Source organism: Notamacropus eugenii, chromosome 3, assembly GCF_028372415.1.
Source record: "Notamacropus eugenii isolate mMacEug1 chromosome 3, mMacEug1.pri_v2, whole genome shotgun sequence".
In the NCBI taxonomy this organism is placed as follows: domain Eukaryota; kingdom Metazoa; phylum Chordata; class Mammalia; order Diprotodontia; family Macropodidae; genus Notamacropus; species Notamacropus eugenii.
In genome coordinates, this window is record NC_092874.1 from 149,777,452 (window position 1) to 149,797,702 (window position 20,251).

At 38.2% G+C, this 20,251-nt stretch overlaps 1 protein-coding gene across 5 annotated transcripts in view; it reads right to left on the bottom strand.

Moving 5' to 3' along the window:
* Nucleotides 1-20,251, bottom strand: part of CDHR3 (cadherin related family member 3) — a 100,502-nt gene that overhangs the window by 35,541 nt on the left and 44,710 nt on the right. For 4 of the 5 annotated variants that reach the window (XM_072653088.1, XM_072653087.1, XM_072653086.1 and 1 more), the window contains exons 9-11: nt 1,504-1,672; nt 514-616; nt 275-373 (exon numbers count right to left, since the gene is read on the bottom strand). In XM_072653088.1, coding sequence (XP_072509189.1) covers nt 275-373; nt 514-616; nt 1,504-1,672 — 371 coding nt within the window. The remainder of the gene's footprint in view (nt 1-274; nt 374-513; nt 617-1,503; nt 1,673-20,251) is intronic. The other variant, XM_072653084.1, reaches the window with a different exon arrangement.

Genomic DNA, 20,251 nt, shown 5'->3' on the forward strand with positions numbered 1-20,251 from the left:
GTTGTTGTGCAGTCATGTCCAATTCTTCATGACCCCGTTTGGAGTTATCCTGGCAAAGATACAGGAGTAGTTTGTCATTTCCTTCTCTAGCTCATTTTGCAGATGAGGAGACTGAGGCAAATAGAGTTAAGTGACTTGCCCAGAGTCACACAGCTAGAAAGTGTCTGAGGCCAGATTTGAACTCAGGAAGATGAGTCTTCCTGGTTCCTAGACCGGTGCTTTATCCATTTTGGCACCTAACTGCCATCATTTTATTACCTATCTGCTTACTCACCTGACTTTAATTCTAAAACTTCAAATACATAGGCTGCACTATCAAACTCTAGAGGATGTTCATTTACTGGAGTGGTCTGAATATAAATGTAGATGGTATCTGAAAAAGAAGCAGAGAGAATCTTTTGAAATCTAAAGCTTCTCTTCTGGTTTCTTTTTTTGAACACGTGTCAACTAACTTATTTATTTCTTCTCTCATGGCAGAACATCTGTTAGGCAAGAAGTCAAGGGTGCACTTACTTTTATAGTAAGGAGATGCAATGTCCTGCACCTGGATTATTAAAGCATATTCATTTCCAACTGCTAGATTATTTGAATCTTCATAATCCAGATCACCTATCAGCTAGATGAAAAATTAACAGATCTTAGGTCATACTGGGAGAAACTCACACACTGTAAATAACATTAGCAACATTATCCTTCCTTTCAAAAAATTGAGGTGGTACAGATAGGATGGTGGTGAATGGGGAAGACAAATCAGACAAATTCTTCCAAATCATATATAGCTTTCAAGAAACTTTCAAGTTTCTAAAATGTCTTATGTTCAAGATGCCCCAAAACTTTTAGTGCTCTTTTAAGCTAGTAAAGCTTTTGGGATACCGTACATACATTGTGAGTCTCACAGCAACCTTGCAAACTAGCTACTATAGATATTTTTATCCCTATTTTCCAGACAAGGAAACTGAGACTGAGAGGTATTAGGTGACTTGCCCATCGTACTTGGTTAAGAGGTAGATTTTAAACCCAGGATTTCCTGCCTCTGAGTCTAATATTCTCATTGACCTATGCTATTCCTTTCCATTAGACTTGATCTTACAATATAAAATTCCCTCCCACCTTCTTTTCTTTTTATCCGCCTTCCTTTTTCTTTATCTCTCCCCCTCCCACTTCCTATTTCCTTTCCAGGCTCTCATTCAGTTTAAGTGTTGAGTAGTTATGAATGACTCTAGAAGGTTAAAAAAATTGGTTTGATTCTTTTTCCTCATCCCAAACTCTAGATTAACAGTCCAAAGTGGAATGTTGATATTCTACTTCTTACTCCAGTTTTCCTCAAATAATTTTTTTGTATACATATATTTTGTTTCTACATCATTTGTTACCTAACTGCCACATTCTCTGGCTTCAGGAGTTAGCTCATATATGTCTTTCCTGGGGGTAGACAACATACCCTATAGTCGACAGCAACATTCCCAAGATTCCCCTTTAATGACAGAGAGACCATTAACTTACCCAAATTTTCCCAGAGCCACCTGGATTCTGAAAAAATTTTTCATTGCTTCCTACTCCAGTTAGATCAGTGAAATTGAACTGGTTGTTTGGTGCTTCGGCATCATTATCAAAGCAATGGTTCACCAGATCTAGAAGCAGCATTTTCTTGGTTTGTTCAGGCACAGAGAAGCTGTTGAAAAGATCTGGTTCAATGTTTTTCCCAATTGACAAATGGCTACTAAGCATCTGCCACTAGCCATGTGTGGGGTACTTCAACTTCAATTTGTTTATATTTAACAAGCATTTATTAAGTATCTACTGTGGACCCAGGAGTGTGCTAGGTAGTATGGGGAAGAGAAGTGAAAAAGGGAAGGGAAGGGGAAAGGGGAAGGAAAGGAAGGAAGAAGGGAAAGGAAGGGAAGGGAGAAGGAAGGAAAGGACAAAGAGAGAGAAGAAAAGAGAAGGGAGGAAGAAAACCATTTATTAAACATAGTCTGTGCTCGGCACTGTGCTAAGGAACTGAGGCTGTTGAGTTTAGAGAAGGGAAGACTTTCGGTCTACATCAGATATCAGAGAGAGTTCTTCCCTCTTGGGGAGATTTGCAGTGCCACAATTTTTCATTGGTATGATCTGACTTCATAGGATCAGTAGATCTAGTCTACTTAGATATAGTTTACACACGAGAAAACTGAGGCCCAGAGGGAATAAATCTGCCTAATGTCAAAGAGGAAGCAAGTAGATTTAAACCTAGATTCCCTAATTCCAAATTTAGCGCTTTCTCTACTGTATCATGCTCAACTTGGATGGTGTTGGTGTGTTTCAAGGACTCTGACATCAGAGAAGTGCCTCCTGACCCCATGATGTATTATCAGGAGCATGCTTTCCAATCCAGGTTTTGCACAAGGTTTAAAAATAATGTCTTTTTCTGAATCGTAGACATAACTGCAGGTTCTTCCCATAAACACTGGTTGTTAGAGAGCTGGTCCCTTGAGAAAGACAATGAATGCCACCTCATGGAGCTAGAGGAAAATGGCAAAACTAACCATGGAGGACAGAGAATAAGGCTCAGAGTTGCTGCTGAGAGTATCAGGAAATAGGAATGACAGAAGATAGTGAAGAGGAGCTGGTGGGGAAGCAACTACCACTTGCTGGGAACTAAGGAGGGCTATGGTAGAATTGCAGAGGGCATAGGGCCACAAGGAACAGTGATGAGTGGCAGGCAGTGATTAATAAGAACCAAGGAGAGACAGAGGGAAGCAGTTATGTGGAAGATAATAATGCCCTGGCCACTTCCTTGCTAGAGCCCCACACAGGGTAGTACTATAAGTCACAGACATGGTGCAGGTCTCTGAGGGAAGAGTTGCTCATTGCTTTCCATGGGTTCAAAAATGTCTTGTCTATTTCCAGATCTGTTACCTTCCCAATCAAATTATTTATGTTTTGATCCTCTGATCTTATGTGCTTGTAAAGAAAAACAGTGAATCTCCTTGGGAGGAAAAGCTATCAGGTACCACAGTTCCAAAATCGTCTTGGTGGGGACAAGAAGCCAGAGAAATGAGATATCTCTCAAGGTATACCTGGACCCTTCGGGTCAAAAGGACACATGAGAGTTATGCATAGGAAGTATTTTGAAAAATGCTTATGTAAATGTTCCTATTTTTATAATTTTTTGTAAATTTTACAAATTTGTAAAATTTATAAAATTTTGTAAATTCCCTATTATTGTTAGGGAAATTCAGCTTTATTCAAAGTTACTGTTTGAGGTGAACCCCCAAAATAGAATGTGGATCAACAAGCTGGGAAGAATATGATAGAGACAATGAGAAATATTGCACTTGCATCAAATTGAGTTTCTGTATCTCTAAAATGGAGATAATAATGGAGAATCTTTAGGCCATCACTGTCTCTTTTACTTCTGCGAGCAAAGGATTCTCTTTCATCATCTCCACAGTGTTCCCAGATAAGCCTGGAAATAGCTCACCAGAAGCTGAGCAAAGTCTGACAGCAAGGACGGCTGTTGGCTGCTGAGAAGAGAAGGGTTTTACTTTCTGGAAAGAAGCCATCCTAGCATGGGTAACTGAGGCTGCCTGATGCCTTCCTCAGCCAAAATGCTTTGTGAGGCATACAAACTGGTATCCATGCATTTTGAGTCCTGGGCTGAGCATCTACACTGTTGTGGTTTTAGCTGATTTATCAGCTGCAGCAGGCTATTTTCTAAAATTAAAAAAAAACCCAACACAAAAACCCAAACCGTTCATTGTTTAGAAAAACAAAGCTGGAGATTGAGCAGTACAAGACCTCATTTAGGAGTCAAGGGAGGTATGCCACTATCTGAGAGGTTTGAGGCTGCAGCATTTGAAGACCCACATGTTTGGGAACCAAAAAGTTCAGGGACAGGGAGAGGAGACCTGTCCTTCAGGGCCATGCTGGGGGCGGCTTTTGGTTTCTTCCCTGCCACGTGCTATTTTTAATCCCAACTGGCATCATTTAAAACACTGTCCCCATCCATCATGTCACCTGCCACTGAAAGCAGCTGCTTTGGCTACCTCGCAAACATGACCTTGGTTTCTTTGCCATCCAAAGGTGAAAAAGCCAGGCTGTGTTGCAGAATGGGCTGTCATTAGTTTCTGCTCTTGCTCGCAAACAGCTTGTGATGTGCTCTCAGCCAAATGCCTGACAATTTACGACCAGAACATGAGCTGTCAGGCAGAGCCTTTGATGCTTCCAACCAGTAATGCTTGTTCATCACCTGTTAGGCACAGGAGTAGACCCTCCGTCATGGATAAGAGCTGTCAAACTCTGGAGACCTTCCCGAGAGCTTGAAGCAAGTAGTTGAGAACAGAATGAGGTTTATGCTCCTGTTCTCTTATCAATGGGAGCTTCCTGATTCTCTGGCACAGAGCCAGTGCGACCTCGACAATCCCAGCTGCTCTCACTAGGCTTGATTTCACATCTCACTTGCCACTCTGCCAGCTCTTGAACACTCTCTCAGAAAGAAGGATGCTTCTCTGGTCTCATGATAGAGAAATAAATACTCAAGGGCCAAGATTCATCTGAGAACTTGTGGAGGGGGAGTTTGCTTTTAATATCCCCAACGTGACCCTCTTTTTATTCAAACAAATAAATAAAGAAGACTTGCAACCTGAATATAGATAATGGTAGGAATGCAGGAGGCAGTGAGGATGGGAGAAATATGAGGTAATACCAGAAATATGCTGGTGAATGTTTAATAACCAGATCTTTGGGGAAAAAAATGTTCACAAGACACACTTTTCAGTGTAATCTGAAGGATTAACATTTTCTTCATTACTTTCTTAAATCTAGACAGTAAATAAAATAACAATAAATCAGGTCCTAATTTGTAGCATTAGGCAATCTTCAAGGTGTCAATGCTCACACTAAAAATTTAACAATCAGCTCTCAAAAGCCACTTCAGGCTCACTCCAGCATACTCCCTCTTTTTCTTAACATCACAGATCTGCTGACAACTTATAAGTAAAATGGACAAGAGGGGAGATAGATTTGTATCAAAAGTTGCAAAGCCTGGTTTCAGTTCCTGACTTCCGCTCACTGGCTGGGTGCCCTTGGACAGAATTTTTACAATCTCTGCATTCTTTTGTTCAATGTGAAGGATTTCACTCCAACCGTAATGGAAAAAAAGTCTCATTCTGCTGCCCCTCTGCTCACCTAGATGTTGGTCATTTCCCTCATGGTTACATATTCTGGAAGAGACTTAAAGCATGCATTTGAAGATCCTTTAAGTTCTATTAGGGTGAAGATGGTTTTTGTTTTGTCTTTGGACTCCAGTGCCTAGCACAGTGCCTAACACATGGCAGGCAGATAGTATTAGTGATCATAACAGTAATAGCTAGCATTGAAATATCACTTTAAGGTTTGCAAAGTGCTTTATATAGGTTATCCCATTGGATCATCACAAGGAAGTGGGTGCTATTTTTATCCCTACTTTACAGATGAGGAAACTGAGGCTAAGAAAAGTAACTTGACAAGGTTCACACAGCTAGTCAGTGATTGAGGCAAGATTTGAATGCAGGTCTTTCTGACTCTAAGTCCTATTATTCTATCAACTGTGAGTAGTGATAATAACTGCAGTGATGGTAATGATGATAATAATAGCTCCTTCAAAGCCCAAGGCATCATCCATGTCATGGATGGGGGGTGGGGTGGGGAGGGCAACATCAAAGTAAAGGTATATGATATATAGCAAGGACTGCCTGTGCTCTGAGACATCTACAGTAACTATGAAAGCCTAGAAGGAATTGTGAAACATTATCCAGTTAGGCTCTGGTGATCCCACTGATTGAGTTTGCAGTCCGGTTGGTGAGATATAACTGTTCCTATGAATCTAAGAAATAGAAGAGGAGCTAGAGAGTTGCAAACTAGCCCTCCTTGGAATCATTATGATGATCAGCTTGATTAATTACAATAATAATAATAATACTGTTTTTATTATAGCAGAATCTATATTTGCAAAATTCTTTGCAAATATTATCTCATTTCATCCTCATAACCATGACAGACACAATGTTATTTTTATGCCCATTTTACAGATAAGGAAACTGAGGCTGAGGGGTTTAGTAACTTGCCCAGGGTCACATGGCTCAAGAAGTGTCTGAGGTGGAGATCTGAACTCAGGTCTTCCTGACTCCCAAGTCCAGCACTCTATCCACTGTGCTACCTAAAGCTACCTTGATATGGGGGACAGTGGAGTAAATCATGCCCCTTCAAAGTCCTGGAACCACAAGTTGGCAAGGTATGTTGGAAAAAACTCAATAATACCAGTACCCCATCTGCTAGAAATGCCTTGGTGCAGATGGCACTGACAAAGCAGGCAAAGCAGGTATGCATGAAATGTACTCAAGATGTGAATGTTTTTGTTATGTGCCAGTGTTAGATTATGACAACATGGGAAACAGATATTACCTGTCATAAGCATGGGCTCCATGTAGCTTTTTGTAACTGGTACTTTCAGCTCTGAGTAGCAAAACAGCTGACTGAAGAAGTAATTCCCTTCTTAAACCCAGATTAGATAAATACGAGAGGAAATTAAAGTATTATCTAAGTCTGAAGCAAGAAAAGCTGAAGAATTTGAAGGCACTGAAAATCTACCCTTTACAAAAACTACAGAAGTGCTACCTAATAATGAAACAGATGGACAAAATAATGCCACTGCCTTAAATGATTCTGAAGAAGAGATGGGCATATTTGGACAGGAATTTCAAAATCTTGTTTAGTTTTAATAGGAATATGAGTAATATATATCTAGGCAGCTAAGTAGCATTTCAAATGGAATTTGAATTCAGGAAGATCTGAGTGCAAATCCAGCCTCTGACACTTTCTAACTGTGTGAACCTGGGCAAGTCACTTATTTGCCTCAGTTTCCTCAACTTTAAATGGGGATTATAATCACACCCGTCTCCCAGCATTGCTGTAAGGATCAAACAAGATATTTGTAAAGTACTTAGCACAGTGCCTTGCACATGGTGAGCACTACTAAAGCCTTATTCCCTTCCCTTCTCCTCTTCTACTGATGACAGAAATATGACTAATAGCCCAAATATATCACAAGGAGGCAATTCAAAAAACTGACTTCTGCCAGTAACATTACCAACAAGCAATATTTGATTGAGAGTGCAAAAACTTTTCAAGACCAGTTCATGTACAAGACCTGTACACAAGACTACTCGCATATTATGGTCATTGCCATGGTAAGAACCACAGAAAGAAAGAGTTAGCCAGTGATACTCCTAAGGACTGATGTTAAATACTACCATGGCTGATGATGTTAACAAGAACTAGCAAAGATCTGTGAAATGACATTGAAAGGTTCCATCAATATCTCTCCTGTAAAGCCATAGGAGATTTGAATATCTTATTGCCTGAACAAAAAATAAACATACAGAATGAAATCTGGAAAATAAAATTATATCAGAAATTATCCATACCATTAATCAACAACCCAAAGTAAAAGCCAAAAGGGTAAGGCAATAGAAGTCAAAGCAGCATGAAAAACTCAAAATAAACAATTCAATATCAATCAAAAACTATATAGTAGAGGCTTCAGAGGCAAAGAAATTAGAGGAGAAGAAAAGCCCCTAAAAAAGGAAGTGTAGAATATTTCTGGTCAGTCAGAGGGTTGAAAGAAATCCAACACAACAAAAAAAGAAAGTTTGAAGAAACTTTGTGTACTATAGTAACATGATGAGCAATATAAAGGGAGGTAATTTTAACTTCCCTGAAAAATTGGAAAGTGGTATATCCATTGACTGAAATGCTTCATGGTGACATATGAATTCCTAACAAAGTGATTTTCTACTTTCCTTCCTCTCTAATGCAAGACTGATCTCATCTTTCTTAACAGAAAGTATCACTAATTTATCTCTAAGTGACGAGAACACACCAATGACCTTCTCCAAATATCAGCCAACTACTTATTTATGTACTTCACAGTAAATGTTTATGTATATGTATGTATATATATGTATACACACATATAGCTAAAAATATAAACACAAGAAAACAGCATCAATTGAGAAGCAATAAGAGTATGGCAAGAAGTCTCATGGATGTAGAGAGCGATTCGTTATTACCTTGATGATCATAGATCAAATCGCTCAGAACTGCTCTAACATTTATACCTCCTTTATTTTCACAAAGCCTTTGACTCAGTTTTGCATTCATAGTTTTGTCATACACTGTAAATATATAAAATAAAAAAATATAAATATGTAAAATATATAAAAATGTGGACTACTTGTGCACAACCTGTGGTAGAGTCTTCCAAACTCATACTGGTCTGATCAGCCACTGTTGGACACAGTGTGCCTTGATTCCAACACAATAATGTCGTTTTGATTCTCTCTGAGAACGAAGGACAACAATCAAATATATAAAATAGATTGAAGCATTGAAAGAAAGCTGGAAGATCTGATGACCATATAGAAAGCTCTTCTCTGATCAAAACATACCTCCAGCACAATAGTGTCAAGACAATTCAACATAAAAGGTGGCATCTTCCAGAGAGATAGTGTAAGCCTGTTACAATTCAACTTAGCCTGAAACCTTTTATCGTTGTTCGGGAACAGAATTAAGTACAGCTTCCAAGTCAAAAAGGAAGTCATAGCAAAGCACTGTATTAATTACTTGATCTATATGTATAACATCAAGGTATATGGGGGCAGTTAGGTGGTGCAGTAAATAGAGTGCTGAGCTGGGAATCAAGAAGTCTCATCTTTCTGAATTTGAATCTGGTCTCAGACGCTGACTAGCTGTGTGACCCTGGGCAAATCACTTAACTGTTTACCTCAGTTTCCTCATGGTAACATGAGCTGGAAAAGAAAATGGACAACTACTCTAGTATCCTTGGCAAGGAAACCCCAAAGGAGGTCACGAGGAAGCTGTCATGACTGAAAAATGACAACGCATTGAACAGCTACTTCAACTGGTGGAAACTTTCTCCACTGATAGGAAAATGTCATTTGGGTTATAGCCTATACCTTCTCAGTGTTTGCTAAGGAAGAATAAAGACTATAGATTTGAATACAGGGATCAAATTAAACCACTGGATGAAGACAATACTGAAAATCCTTTGGTTTTCTCCAGGTAAGACGTTATTGAGCTATGGAAAGATTAGTACTTCCTAGTTTAAAAAAAAAAAAAAGGAGAAAGAGGATTGATGAATGTTCTCAGATCACACATTGAACAGTTTAAAATTTACAGAAATACTTCTGGAATACATAGACCTCACACTTCAGAAAGCGTTTACGATAAGACTAATAGATAGTGTTCAGCACTTCAAGATCTTGCAAAGTGTCGTATATATGTTATCTCACTTGTGGATGACAATTGTTATATGTCACCGGATTTGTCACTTATAGCTGAAAGTAGATCACTTCTGGACAGAGTCTATGAAAGTACTAAACTTTGTCTTTGTTTCTCTAGTATTGTGTACAGTGCCTAGCACAGAATAAATGCTTAATAAATGTTTGTTGATTGTCTCCTTCTTTGTTGGTGGATTCCATAAAATAATGGTCTAAGGACAAGTTGCAATCTCTCTGTTATTCTCTTATAATTCATATTCTATAGTCTGTTGAGCACATGGAGAGAGTAATTGTTTTTTTTTAATTAAATGAGGATATTGGAATAAAATCTCATGTTCTATAGATAGTCTTCATATAGATACTGGGAGTCCTCTAGAGACCTGGCTTGCCAGTGCAAGTAGAAGTTGGAATACTCCCCTAATATTATCCACTCAAGCCCCCATTTAGTGTTGTCCCCAATATCACCAGTTACAGTTACTATCATCATTATGTCATTGATTGACCCAATGATTAATGTTGTAATGTCAGGTAACCAGTAACACCAATTATCCTGTATAGAGTTATGTTTGCTGAAATTATATGTCAAGACCTGAAATACAAAACCTCCACCTGCTCTTTCCTCTATGGGAAAAGTTCTCCTATATAGGGACATGCTCACCCCTACATTGCTGTGGTCCCTGGGAAGAGTGGGCTTAAACCAGTGTTTGCTACAAAGCACTTGCTAATTTAACTTCTATTTTACTTAATTTAATCTATTTAATTTTTAAAATTTAATTTATTAATTTAATTAATTGCATGATAAGCTCATTTCTAAATGCAGACTAGCCATTGGATGGATTGTTTCCTTACTGCAAAGTATAGTATCTTGGCCACTAGGATGATTTACAGCTGTGATGGGGTAAAATGGGTTACTTTCAATATCATGCTGGTGCCTCGTTGGGTTCAGCTATTAGCATACTCTACTATGGACTCCAGCTTCTGGACTTGATGGAAGCTTGCTTATCTGGCCTTCTAAAGTTCAGAAGGTTATAGATGTCTCCAATATTCCTTCAACTAAAAGCAGGAAAGAAATGACACAACAAAGACAGAAATAAGGGCAAAGTCGTGGGCTTATTATGGACCATGGACTGGGTGGGGACCAAAATGCCTAAGGCCATACCAAGTTCCAGTTTAGCAGCTGATCAAAAAACCTCTCTTTGCCACAGAATAAGAGGACAGGAATCAGTCATGCACCAAAGTCCATGATGGATATTGCTTCAGGCAGAACATGTTGCACATGCTAATAAGGTCTGGGTACTTACTGACCAGTCACTTATTACATAAAATCTCATTGAAAGCATCTTCAGCACAACAGGAAAATAGGGATGGCATGTACCTCATCCTTTTCCCAAATTTGTATGCTTGGAAAGAAAGCTGATGATTAATCATGAAAAGAGCCAGATACTAAAGTTTCCCAGTTCCACCTTTAGGAGGGCAAAGAATAAACACATAGAAACTCCCCAAAGTAGAACTACCCCTTTCCTGATGTAGAAATACTTTGATTTGAGTTACACAAAAAATGCAATTGTTTTCATCTTATACAAAATCCCCTATTTTAAACTGTACTTTTCAGTTTAAAGGATACGTAATATTAGATATGAAGAAATTCATAAAAATTGTGACTTCTTTCTCAGTAATTAATTAGCTTGCCTTCCCACTCCACTTTCTCAAGCATTATTTATTTAATAAATTAGAGAGACCTCCTTTGCTAATAGTAATTACTTATTTTTCTACATGGCAAATCTATTAATTTCCCATAATTTAATACATACTAAAGTTATTTAAAATATACAGTTTATTGATAAATGAAATACATGATAACATAAACATATAAAAAATAATTTGCAATATTTTTGCTGTAAGAAATGTCATGCCCAGGGTCACCTCAATCCCTCACTAAATCAGCAATTTGCTTCTCTTCATTTGTCGAGATGAAGTCTCACACCATTTAGTTTCTTTAAAGATACCAAGTAAAATCTTCTTTTAAAAATCATCTTCATGGGTCAGCTAGGTAGCAACTCAATAGATAGAGCACCAGCCCTACAATCATGAGGACATGAATTCAAATCCCGCCCCAAATACACTTGACCCTTTCTAACTGTATGACCCTGGACAAGTCACTTAACCTTGATTGATCCTCACTCCCCCAAAAATCCTTTTCATAAAATAAAGGTGAAATAGCTTGATCAAAAAGGATTTCTCCACCTAATTTTTCTCTTTCTTCTCCAGCTTCTCTCTAACCATGACAAGAAACAATCTCCTCGTTTTCTCTCAAGCTGTCATTTTTAATAGTCTCTCTCCATAGTTTATCTCATAGATCTTCACAGATCAAAAGAAAAAACATGCCCTCTTTTCTTGACTAGTAAGAAAACAACTCATAGCAAGACATTTTCAGCTGCATATTCTATCTGCCAGCACAAATTGCCTTTTCCACAATATTTCATTTGACTCTTAAAAATAGAGTAATAGTATCTATAGTTTCCTTGGTAGAGTTAAATGAAACTGGTGTTACACAGAGAATAGTTCAAAGAAGAGATTTAATCCAGAGGGAGTATAAAGGACAGGATTGCTTCAACAAAAATCATAGAAGGGACTTTTTTTCTAAAAGATTTTGCTTCTGGTAGAGATTTCTTTCAAAATGTCAGAAGTCTCACAATTTTGAAATCCTACAGAAGCTGCTTGCCCAAAGAACTGTTGACTTTGTGACTTTCAGTATATTAGCAACAAAACTAAAAAGGCAGAGATAGAAAGATAAAAATAGTTCAAAATAATTGCAAGATGTATGAAATATTTGGGATGCTACCTTCCAAATCACATGCAAGAATCATATCAACACAAATATGAAATCATCTTTACAAAAATAAAGACAGATCTTAATAATTAGAGAAATGCTAATTGATTATGGTTAGGGCACACACACCACAATATAATAAAAAATGACAAAATAAAAAATACTACCTAAATAAATTTTTCTTTTACAGCATCATAGCAAGTAAACTTCCAAAAGATTATGTTATAAATCTGGGGAAAATACTAACAAAATTCAACTAGAGGGAAAAAATAAAGAATTACCAGGGAAATAATGAAAAAAGCGGTAAGAAAAGGGGCCTAGCAGTAACAGATTTAAAACTATACTACAAACCAATATTCATTAAAACTCTTTGGAACTGATGAAAGAGTACAAAAGCCAATCAGTGGAAAAGAATAGGTACACAACATACAGAATTAAATGTAATGGAAGACTGATTTTTTTTTGTCCAGTTCTGCTGACCTCCAATCTCACATCTCTAACTGCCTATTAGACATCTCAATGTGGATGTCTCATAGACATCTTTTACTTAACATATCCAAAGCTCAACTCATTATCTTCTCATTATTTCTCTATTGGCTTTGGGACTCAGGGGGGCTTCTGTGAACAGCACAAGGTGCTCTTCAGGGACCACACGGAGCTCACTGTAGAAAGTATGATGCCAGATCTTCTCCATGTCGTCCCAGTTGGTGACAGTACAATATTCAGCAGGGTACTTCAGGGTCAGAATACCTCTCCTGCTGTGGGCCTCATGTAATTGTCTTTCTGGCCCATACTCACCTTTATACCCTAATGTATGAGTTGCCTAACAGTGGAAGGGAAGACAGCCCAAAAGGCGTCCTCTCCTGCGAAGCCAGCTTTGCACATTCAGAAGTCATTGTCAACAACAAAGGTAGCAATACTATCATCTCTGACAAACTTTGAAATGATAAGTTTAAGCCTTTAAGAGTAAGAGGAAATGGTGGGGGAGGCAAGTGCACACTGGGTAGAATACTTCATAGCTACTCAAATCCACATTCCTAAAACACAATTCAATAAATTCCAGTGGCTCCCTATCAATTATAAAATTGATATAAAATATAAATCATATCAAAGGATCAAATATAAAATTTGCAGACTTTTAAAGCCTTTCATAACCTAGCCCTTCCTATTTTTCTAGCCTTCCAATGAACTGTGTAGTCAGAACTGAGTGGGGAAAGTATTCAAAATGCAGTCATCAGCCTTTCCCTTTCTCTTGGTGTGGCCCTCTCTATTTGTCTGACTTTTAACTGAGGTGGGACTTCTAGTGAGAGAAGAGAAATAGTGCTCTAAGGAGAGAGGCATTGTGCCCTCCCCATCTTAGACTGACATGTGCATGTCAACATAAACTTCACTACTGTATCCCAAAGAGATCATAAAAAAGGGAAAAGGACCTACATGTGCAAAAATATTTATAGCACCTATTAACGGTGGTAAAATATTGAAAACTGAAGGGATGCTCATCAATTGAGGAATGACTGAACAAGCTGTGGTATATGAATGTAATTGAATACTATTGTGCAATAAGAAATGATGAACAGGCAGATTCCAGAAAATCCTGGAAAGACCTTGTATGAACTGATGCAAACTGAAATGAGCAGAACTAGGAAAACATTGTACATAATATCAGTAACATTGTGTGATGATCGACTATGAATGAGTCCGTTCTTCTCAGTAACACAATGATCTAAGACAAGTACATAGGACTCATGAAGGAAAATGCTATCCATATCCAGACAAAGAGCTGATGAACTCTGAATGCAGATTGAAGCATTTTTTCACTTAACTTTTATTTTTTCTTGTGGCTTTTAAAAATCTGTTTCTTCTTGTGACTAATGTGGAAATATTTTTGACATGATAGTACATATATAAAGTATATCAAACTTTCTACCATTTTCACAAGAGGGGAGGAAGAAAATTTTGGAACTCAAAATCTTATATAAATGAATGCTAAAAATTTTCTTGATCATGTGACTGGGGGTAAAATACTATTTAAAAAAATATAGACCCCAGCACTTTAAAAAAACATAGATTCAGTACTCAGTATCTGTCCTTCCGTTTTAGGAGAAGGATACTGAAGCTAGCTAAGAATTTATTAGTCTGAAAAGATCAAGAAAGTAAGCCATTAAAAGTGAGAGAATCCAGGAGTTAAGTCCATTCCAGGTTTTGCAGATAATCTAGCACTGAAGTCCTGAGGAGAAAGCGTGACTTGTAACAGTAGCTGATGAGAAGACTCTCTATTTGGATCCGAACTTAGTGGAACCAAAACTATCAAGTAATGGTGTTTAATCAGAGTCCACTCTGCCCAGACACTGAAGTGGTAAAGGGGAGGGCGCACTCCTGGAGGTTAGGGAAAATATCTTTTTTGTTTTTGGCTGTATATTGAAGGTAAATGTCCCTTTGTTAAAGTTAGTTGCTTAGTTAAGTAGAACAAGGTTACTATATCCCAGAGGTTAGGGGGACTCCAACCTTGTGATCTGAAAAATCTGCGGAAAAATTTTTAGCCCTCCCTTCATACAAGAGAAGTCTGATTTTTTTTATCTTTTATAGGATGTTTATAATACCTTAATTTGTAAAATTTGGGTTAAGTGACATACACATAGCTCCGAACCCACAACCCACAGAACGGCTACAGGGGAGTAACTCATGGCGAATTCTGCACCCAGAGGCCACGGAATATTGGAGCGAGGGAGATTTCTGTTCCAGAGAGACCTACAAACCTCTCGCAGAGGGTCCTTCACGCTGCGGACTGGGCGCCGGGACTGGGAGCTGAGGGCAGCCCTGCAGCGGCCGCGGCACCGAGAGGAAAAGATCCGAGCTGGCTTCAGGGACGGGATCTCCAGCAGCAGCACAAGCCCCTCCACCCACAGGTGACAGGGGTCAGTGAGAGAGTCTCTTTGGCGGGTCGAGAGGGGAGTGGGGTGCCCCCATGATTCGGGCCCCCCAGGGAGGTAGAAGCTGAGAGGTGGCTGCAGACAGGGGCTCCCCAAGCGGGTGGGAGCCTGGATCCATTGTGGAAGGTCTGTGCATAAACCCCCTGAGGGAACTGAGCCTGAGAGGCGGCCCTGCCCCAACCTGACCACCTGAACTCAATTCTCACACTGAATAGCAGCCCTGCCCCCGCCAAAAGCCCTAAGGCTGGAAGCACCATTTGAATCTCAGACCCCAAACACTGGCTGGGAGGACCAGGAGGCAGGTGGGTGTGAGGAGAATATTCAAAGGTCAAATCACTGTCTGGGAAAATGCCCAGAAAAGGGAAAAGAAATAAGACTATTGAAGGCTACTTTCTTGGAGAACAGACATTTCCTCCCTTCCTTCCTGATGAGGAAGAACAATGCTTACCATCAGGCAAAGACACAGAAATCAAGGCTTCTGTGTCCCAGCCCACCCAATGGGCTCAGGCCATGGAAGAGCTCAAAAGGAATTTTGAAAATCAAGTTAGAGAGGTGGAGGAAAAACTGGGAAGAGAAATGAGAGAGATGAAAGAAAAGCATGAAAAGCAGATCAGCTCCCTGCTAAAGGAGAACCAAAAAAATGTTGAAGAAGTTAACACCTTGAAAACTAGCCTAACTCAATTGGCAAAAGAGGTTCAAAAAGCCAATGAGGAGAAGAATACTTTCAAAAGCAGAATTAGCCAAATGGAAAAGGAGATTCAAAAGCTCACTGAAGAAAATAGTTCTTTCAAAACTAGAATGGCACAGATGGAGGCTAAGGACTTTGTGAGAAAGCATGATATCACAATACAAAACCAAAAGAGTGGAAAAATGGAAGATAATGTGAAATATCTCATTGGAAAAACAACTGACCTGGAAAATAGATTCAGGAGAGACAATTTAAAAATTTTGGGACTACCTGAAAGCCATGATCAAAAGAAGAGCCTAGACATCATCTTCCATGAAATTATCAAGGAAAAGTGCCCTGAGATTCTAGAACCAGAGGGCAAAATAAATATTCAAGGAATCCACAGAACACCGCATGAAAGAGATCCAAAAAGAGAAACTCCTAGGAACATTGTGGCCAAATTCCAGAGTTCCCAGGTCAAGGAGAAAATATTGCAAGCAGCTAGAAAGAAACAATTCAAGTATTGTGGGAATACAATTAGGATAACACAAGATCTAGCACCCTCTACATTAAGGGATCGAAGGGCATGGAATAGGATATTCCAGAAGTCAAAGGAACTAGGACTAAAACCAAGAATCACCTACCCAGCAAAACTGAGTATAATACTTGAGGGGAAAAAATGGTCTTTCAATGAAATAGAGGATTTTCAAATTTTCTTGATGAAAAGACCAGAGCTGAAAAGAAAATTTGACTTTCAAACACAAGAATGAAGAGAACCATGAAAAGGTGAACAGCAAAGAGAAGTCATAAGGGACTTACTAAAGTTGAACTGTTTACATTCCTACATGGAAAGACAATATTTGTAACTCTTGAAACATTTCAGTATCTGGGTACTGGGTGGGAGTACACACATACACATGCACACACGCACACATACATAGAGACAGAGTGCACAGAGTGAATTGAAGAGGATGGGATCATATCTTAAAAAAAAAATGAAATCAAGCAGTGAGAGAGAAATATATTGGGAGGAGAAAGGGAGAAATTGAATGGGGCAAATTATCTCTCATAAAAGAGGCAAGCAAAAGACTCATTAGTGGAGGGATAAAGAGGGGAGGTGAGAGAAAAACATGAAGTCTACTCTCATCACATTCCACTAAAGGAAAGAATAAAATGCACACTCATTTTGGTAGGAAAACCTATCTCACAATACAGGAAAGTGGGGGACAAGGGGACAAGCAGGGTAGGGGGGATGAGAGAAGGGAGGGCATGGGGAGGAGAATGCAATTCGAGGTCGACACTCATGGGGAGGGATAGGATCAAAAGAGAATAGAAGTAATGGGGGACAGGATAGGATGGAGGGAAATATAGTTAGTCCTATACAACACAACTATTATGGAAGTCATTTGCAAAACTACACAGATTTGGCCTATATTGAATTGCTTGCCTTCCAAAGGGAAGGGGTGGAGAGGGAGGGAGCTAAAGAAGTTGGAACTCAAAGTGTTAGGATCAACTGTAATGTTCTTACCACTAGGAAATAAGAAATACAGGTAAAGGGGTAAAGAAAGCTATCTGGCCCTACAGGACAAAAGAGAAGATGGAGACAAGGGCAGAGAGGGATGATAGAAGAGAGAGCAGATTGGTCACAGGGGCAATTAGAATGCTTGGGTTTGGGGGGGGAGGGGATAAAAGGGGAGAAAATTTGTAACCCAAAATTTTGTGAAAATGAATGTTAAAAGTTAAATAAATAAAAAAAAAATTTGGGTTAAGTGTTTGGTCATAAGTTCTGGTGTCTGCTGGCCTTCCTATGTAGTATGCAGCACCACAAAACTCCCCCTACATTCCCATTTAATTACTTATGCTGACCTGTCATATATTGAAACTGAGACAGAAAAGTCACAAAGTGGAAGGAATAACTAGTCAATGGTGGTTAACAGTGAGAACACAGTGGAATTGGGGTTTGCATTGATGGCATAGCAGATGTTAATACAAGCCCTCAGGGAAAAGTGAGAACAGAGAATACTGTCCATACAGAGAATATATAAATACAATGTACGCAATACAAACACACAATACTGAGGATACACAAATCATATTATACCTCAGTGAATCCAAGGACTCTAACTACTGGGTGAAGAACTCACAATTTGACAAAAACAGCTAGGAAAACTGGAAAATAAGTCTCGGAGAAATTAGCCTTAGGTCATCATCTCACACTATATGCCACAAAAATCATCAAATGGATACATGATAGATATAAAAGGGCCTACCATAAATAAATTAGAGGAAAAAAAGAAAATAGTTTGGTAAACTATGAATAGAAGAAGAGCTCCTAACCAAACAAGGGTATCACAGAAGATAAACTGGAAATGTTGATTATATAAAATTGGAAAATTTTTCCACAAATAAAACTAATTAAAACTGGAAGGGAAACAGTTATTAAAGAAAAAAATCTTCCAAGCAAGGTTTTTTTCTGATAAAGATCTGAATAGCCAAAGTATATAGAGAATTGATTAAGATAGAATAGCCAGTGTTTTTCTAACAAATATGCATGAATAATAGCCATTCCCTAATAAATAAGTGGTCAAAGGGCAAGAGCAGGCAATTCTCAAAGGAAAAAATCCAACCTAGCAACACCACATGGAAAAAATGTTCCTAAATACTAATACTGAGAGAAATGCAAATTTCACCTCCCATCCGTTAGATTGCCAAAGATGACCAAAAAGGAAAATGACAATAATTGGGGTGGCTGGGAAAAAGAGTCACCCAACGTACCACTGGTAAAGCTGTGAATTGATCCAACCATCTGTAAAGCAATTTGGAACTATACCTCAGAAATCACTAAACCAGGTTTACCCTTTAGCCCCAAAGAGATAAAAGAAAAAAAATATTTATAGTAGTTCTTCTTGTAGCAAAGAAACAAAGGCATTTAGAGTACAATTGGAAAAATTATGGTATCTGAAAGAAATGAAATGTTATTGAGATGTAAGAAATGAGGAAATGGATGGTTGCAGAGAAAACTGGGAAAACTTGTATATGCAGTGATGCAAAGTAAAGTGAGTAGGTCCTGGGGAATGATTTATACAATAACAATAACACTAATAAAAAATAACGGTTTAAGACTAAACTCTTATCAGTGCAATGACCCATACATTTCCAAAGGACTGATGATGAAGTATACTACCTAGGAAGCAAGACAGAGAGTGAGGAACACAAGGTGTAAAGAGATGTGCATTTTCAGACCTGGATAATGTAGGAAGTTGTTTGTTTGGTTACATTTATTTGCTATTGGTAATCATTTAATATAAATTTTGGACTTTAATAAGGGCCAGAGCTTGAATTAAGAAGAACATGGGCCTAACGGTCTCTTCGTTCTCTGAAGTAAACTCAGAGAATATCTCTTCCTATGTCAACAAAGCCAGATGAGGCTGACTCAGCATTCCTTACAAGACCCTTAACCCAAAACACTATCTTGAATAATGGGACATTTTCCATATCTTAATATTTTGTGGACGTATACTATGTTATAGCATGTTAATGGTAAAGAAAACACAGATATCTTGGGTCATAATTTCAACTGAAACTTTGTCAACTCTGTTATCTTATTGTATGTACAACCTAAGCAATTAAGAAATTCCTTTCTCATAGTCTAGTTAATCACTCATGGAGATCATAAATCTGAAGGGCACAGACCATCTTGGATTGTCCTAAACAGATTTAGGCCTGGTCATTCTTGTATTAGTCAGCCAGAATTTTATTCTGGCTCTGTGATCATGTAACTGCTGGCTTTAAGGGAATAAACTGTATGCATTTAGCCTGTTGCCTTTTCTTAACCAAACTTTCAGGTTGACAGTACAAAGTTTTTTTCTTTTTTCTTTTTCCAACAAGGAGGGATTGGTAGCAGAGGAAAGTTAGTGATAGGGTTGCCCAAAAGAAAAGAAATAAAAGAGGGCCTTTGAAGCATGTCTTTAAAAAAAAAAAGGCACAGATAACAAAAAGAAAACTAAAAGGTAACACAGATGAGCAAGACAGTTTTTGAAAGTTATCTGTTGTTTGTAATCTACTTAAAAAGAAAAGCAGTGCATGATAGAGATTTATGTTTTCACATATGATCCTCTTTTTCCGTTTGACTTTGTATATGAAGATTCTAATTTATTTAAAATAAAAATTAAAAATTAAATAAAAAATTTGTTTAAAATAAAAATTAAATTAAAAAGTATATTATTAGCTAGGAATCAAAAATAGTCGCTGACTATTTAAAAAGTCAGGCATGTTCCAGCTATGTGAAGGAGAGAGTCAAAAATCAATATGCTAAAAGTTAGGTTAGAAAGAAACAGGAGGCTACATGTACTTGGGTTTGGTTTTGTTTTCCTTTTGCTTATATTTTGTTATTAATTGTGGCAATCCTGGAGTAAAAAGTAAATTAACTACTCTGTTTTGTTTTCACAAATAAGTATTTAGTTTGGTTTATCCATAACACTGGTATAGCATTTTCCTGAGACTT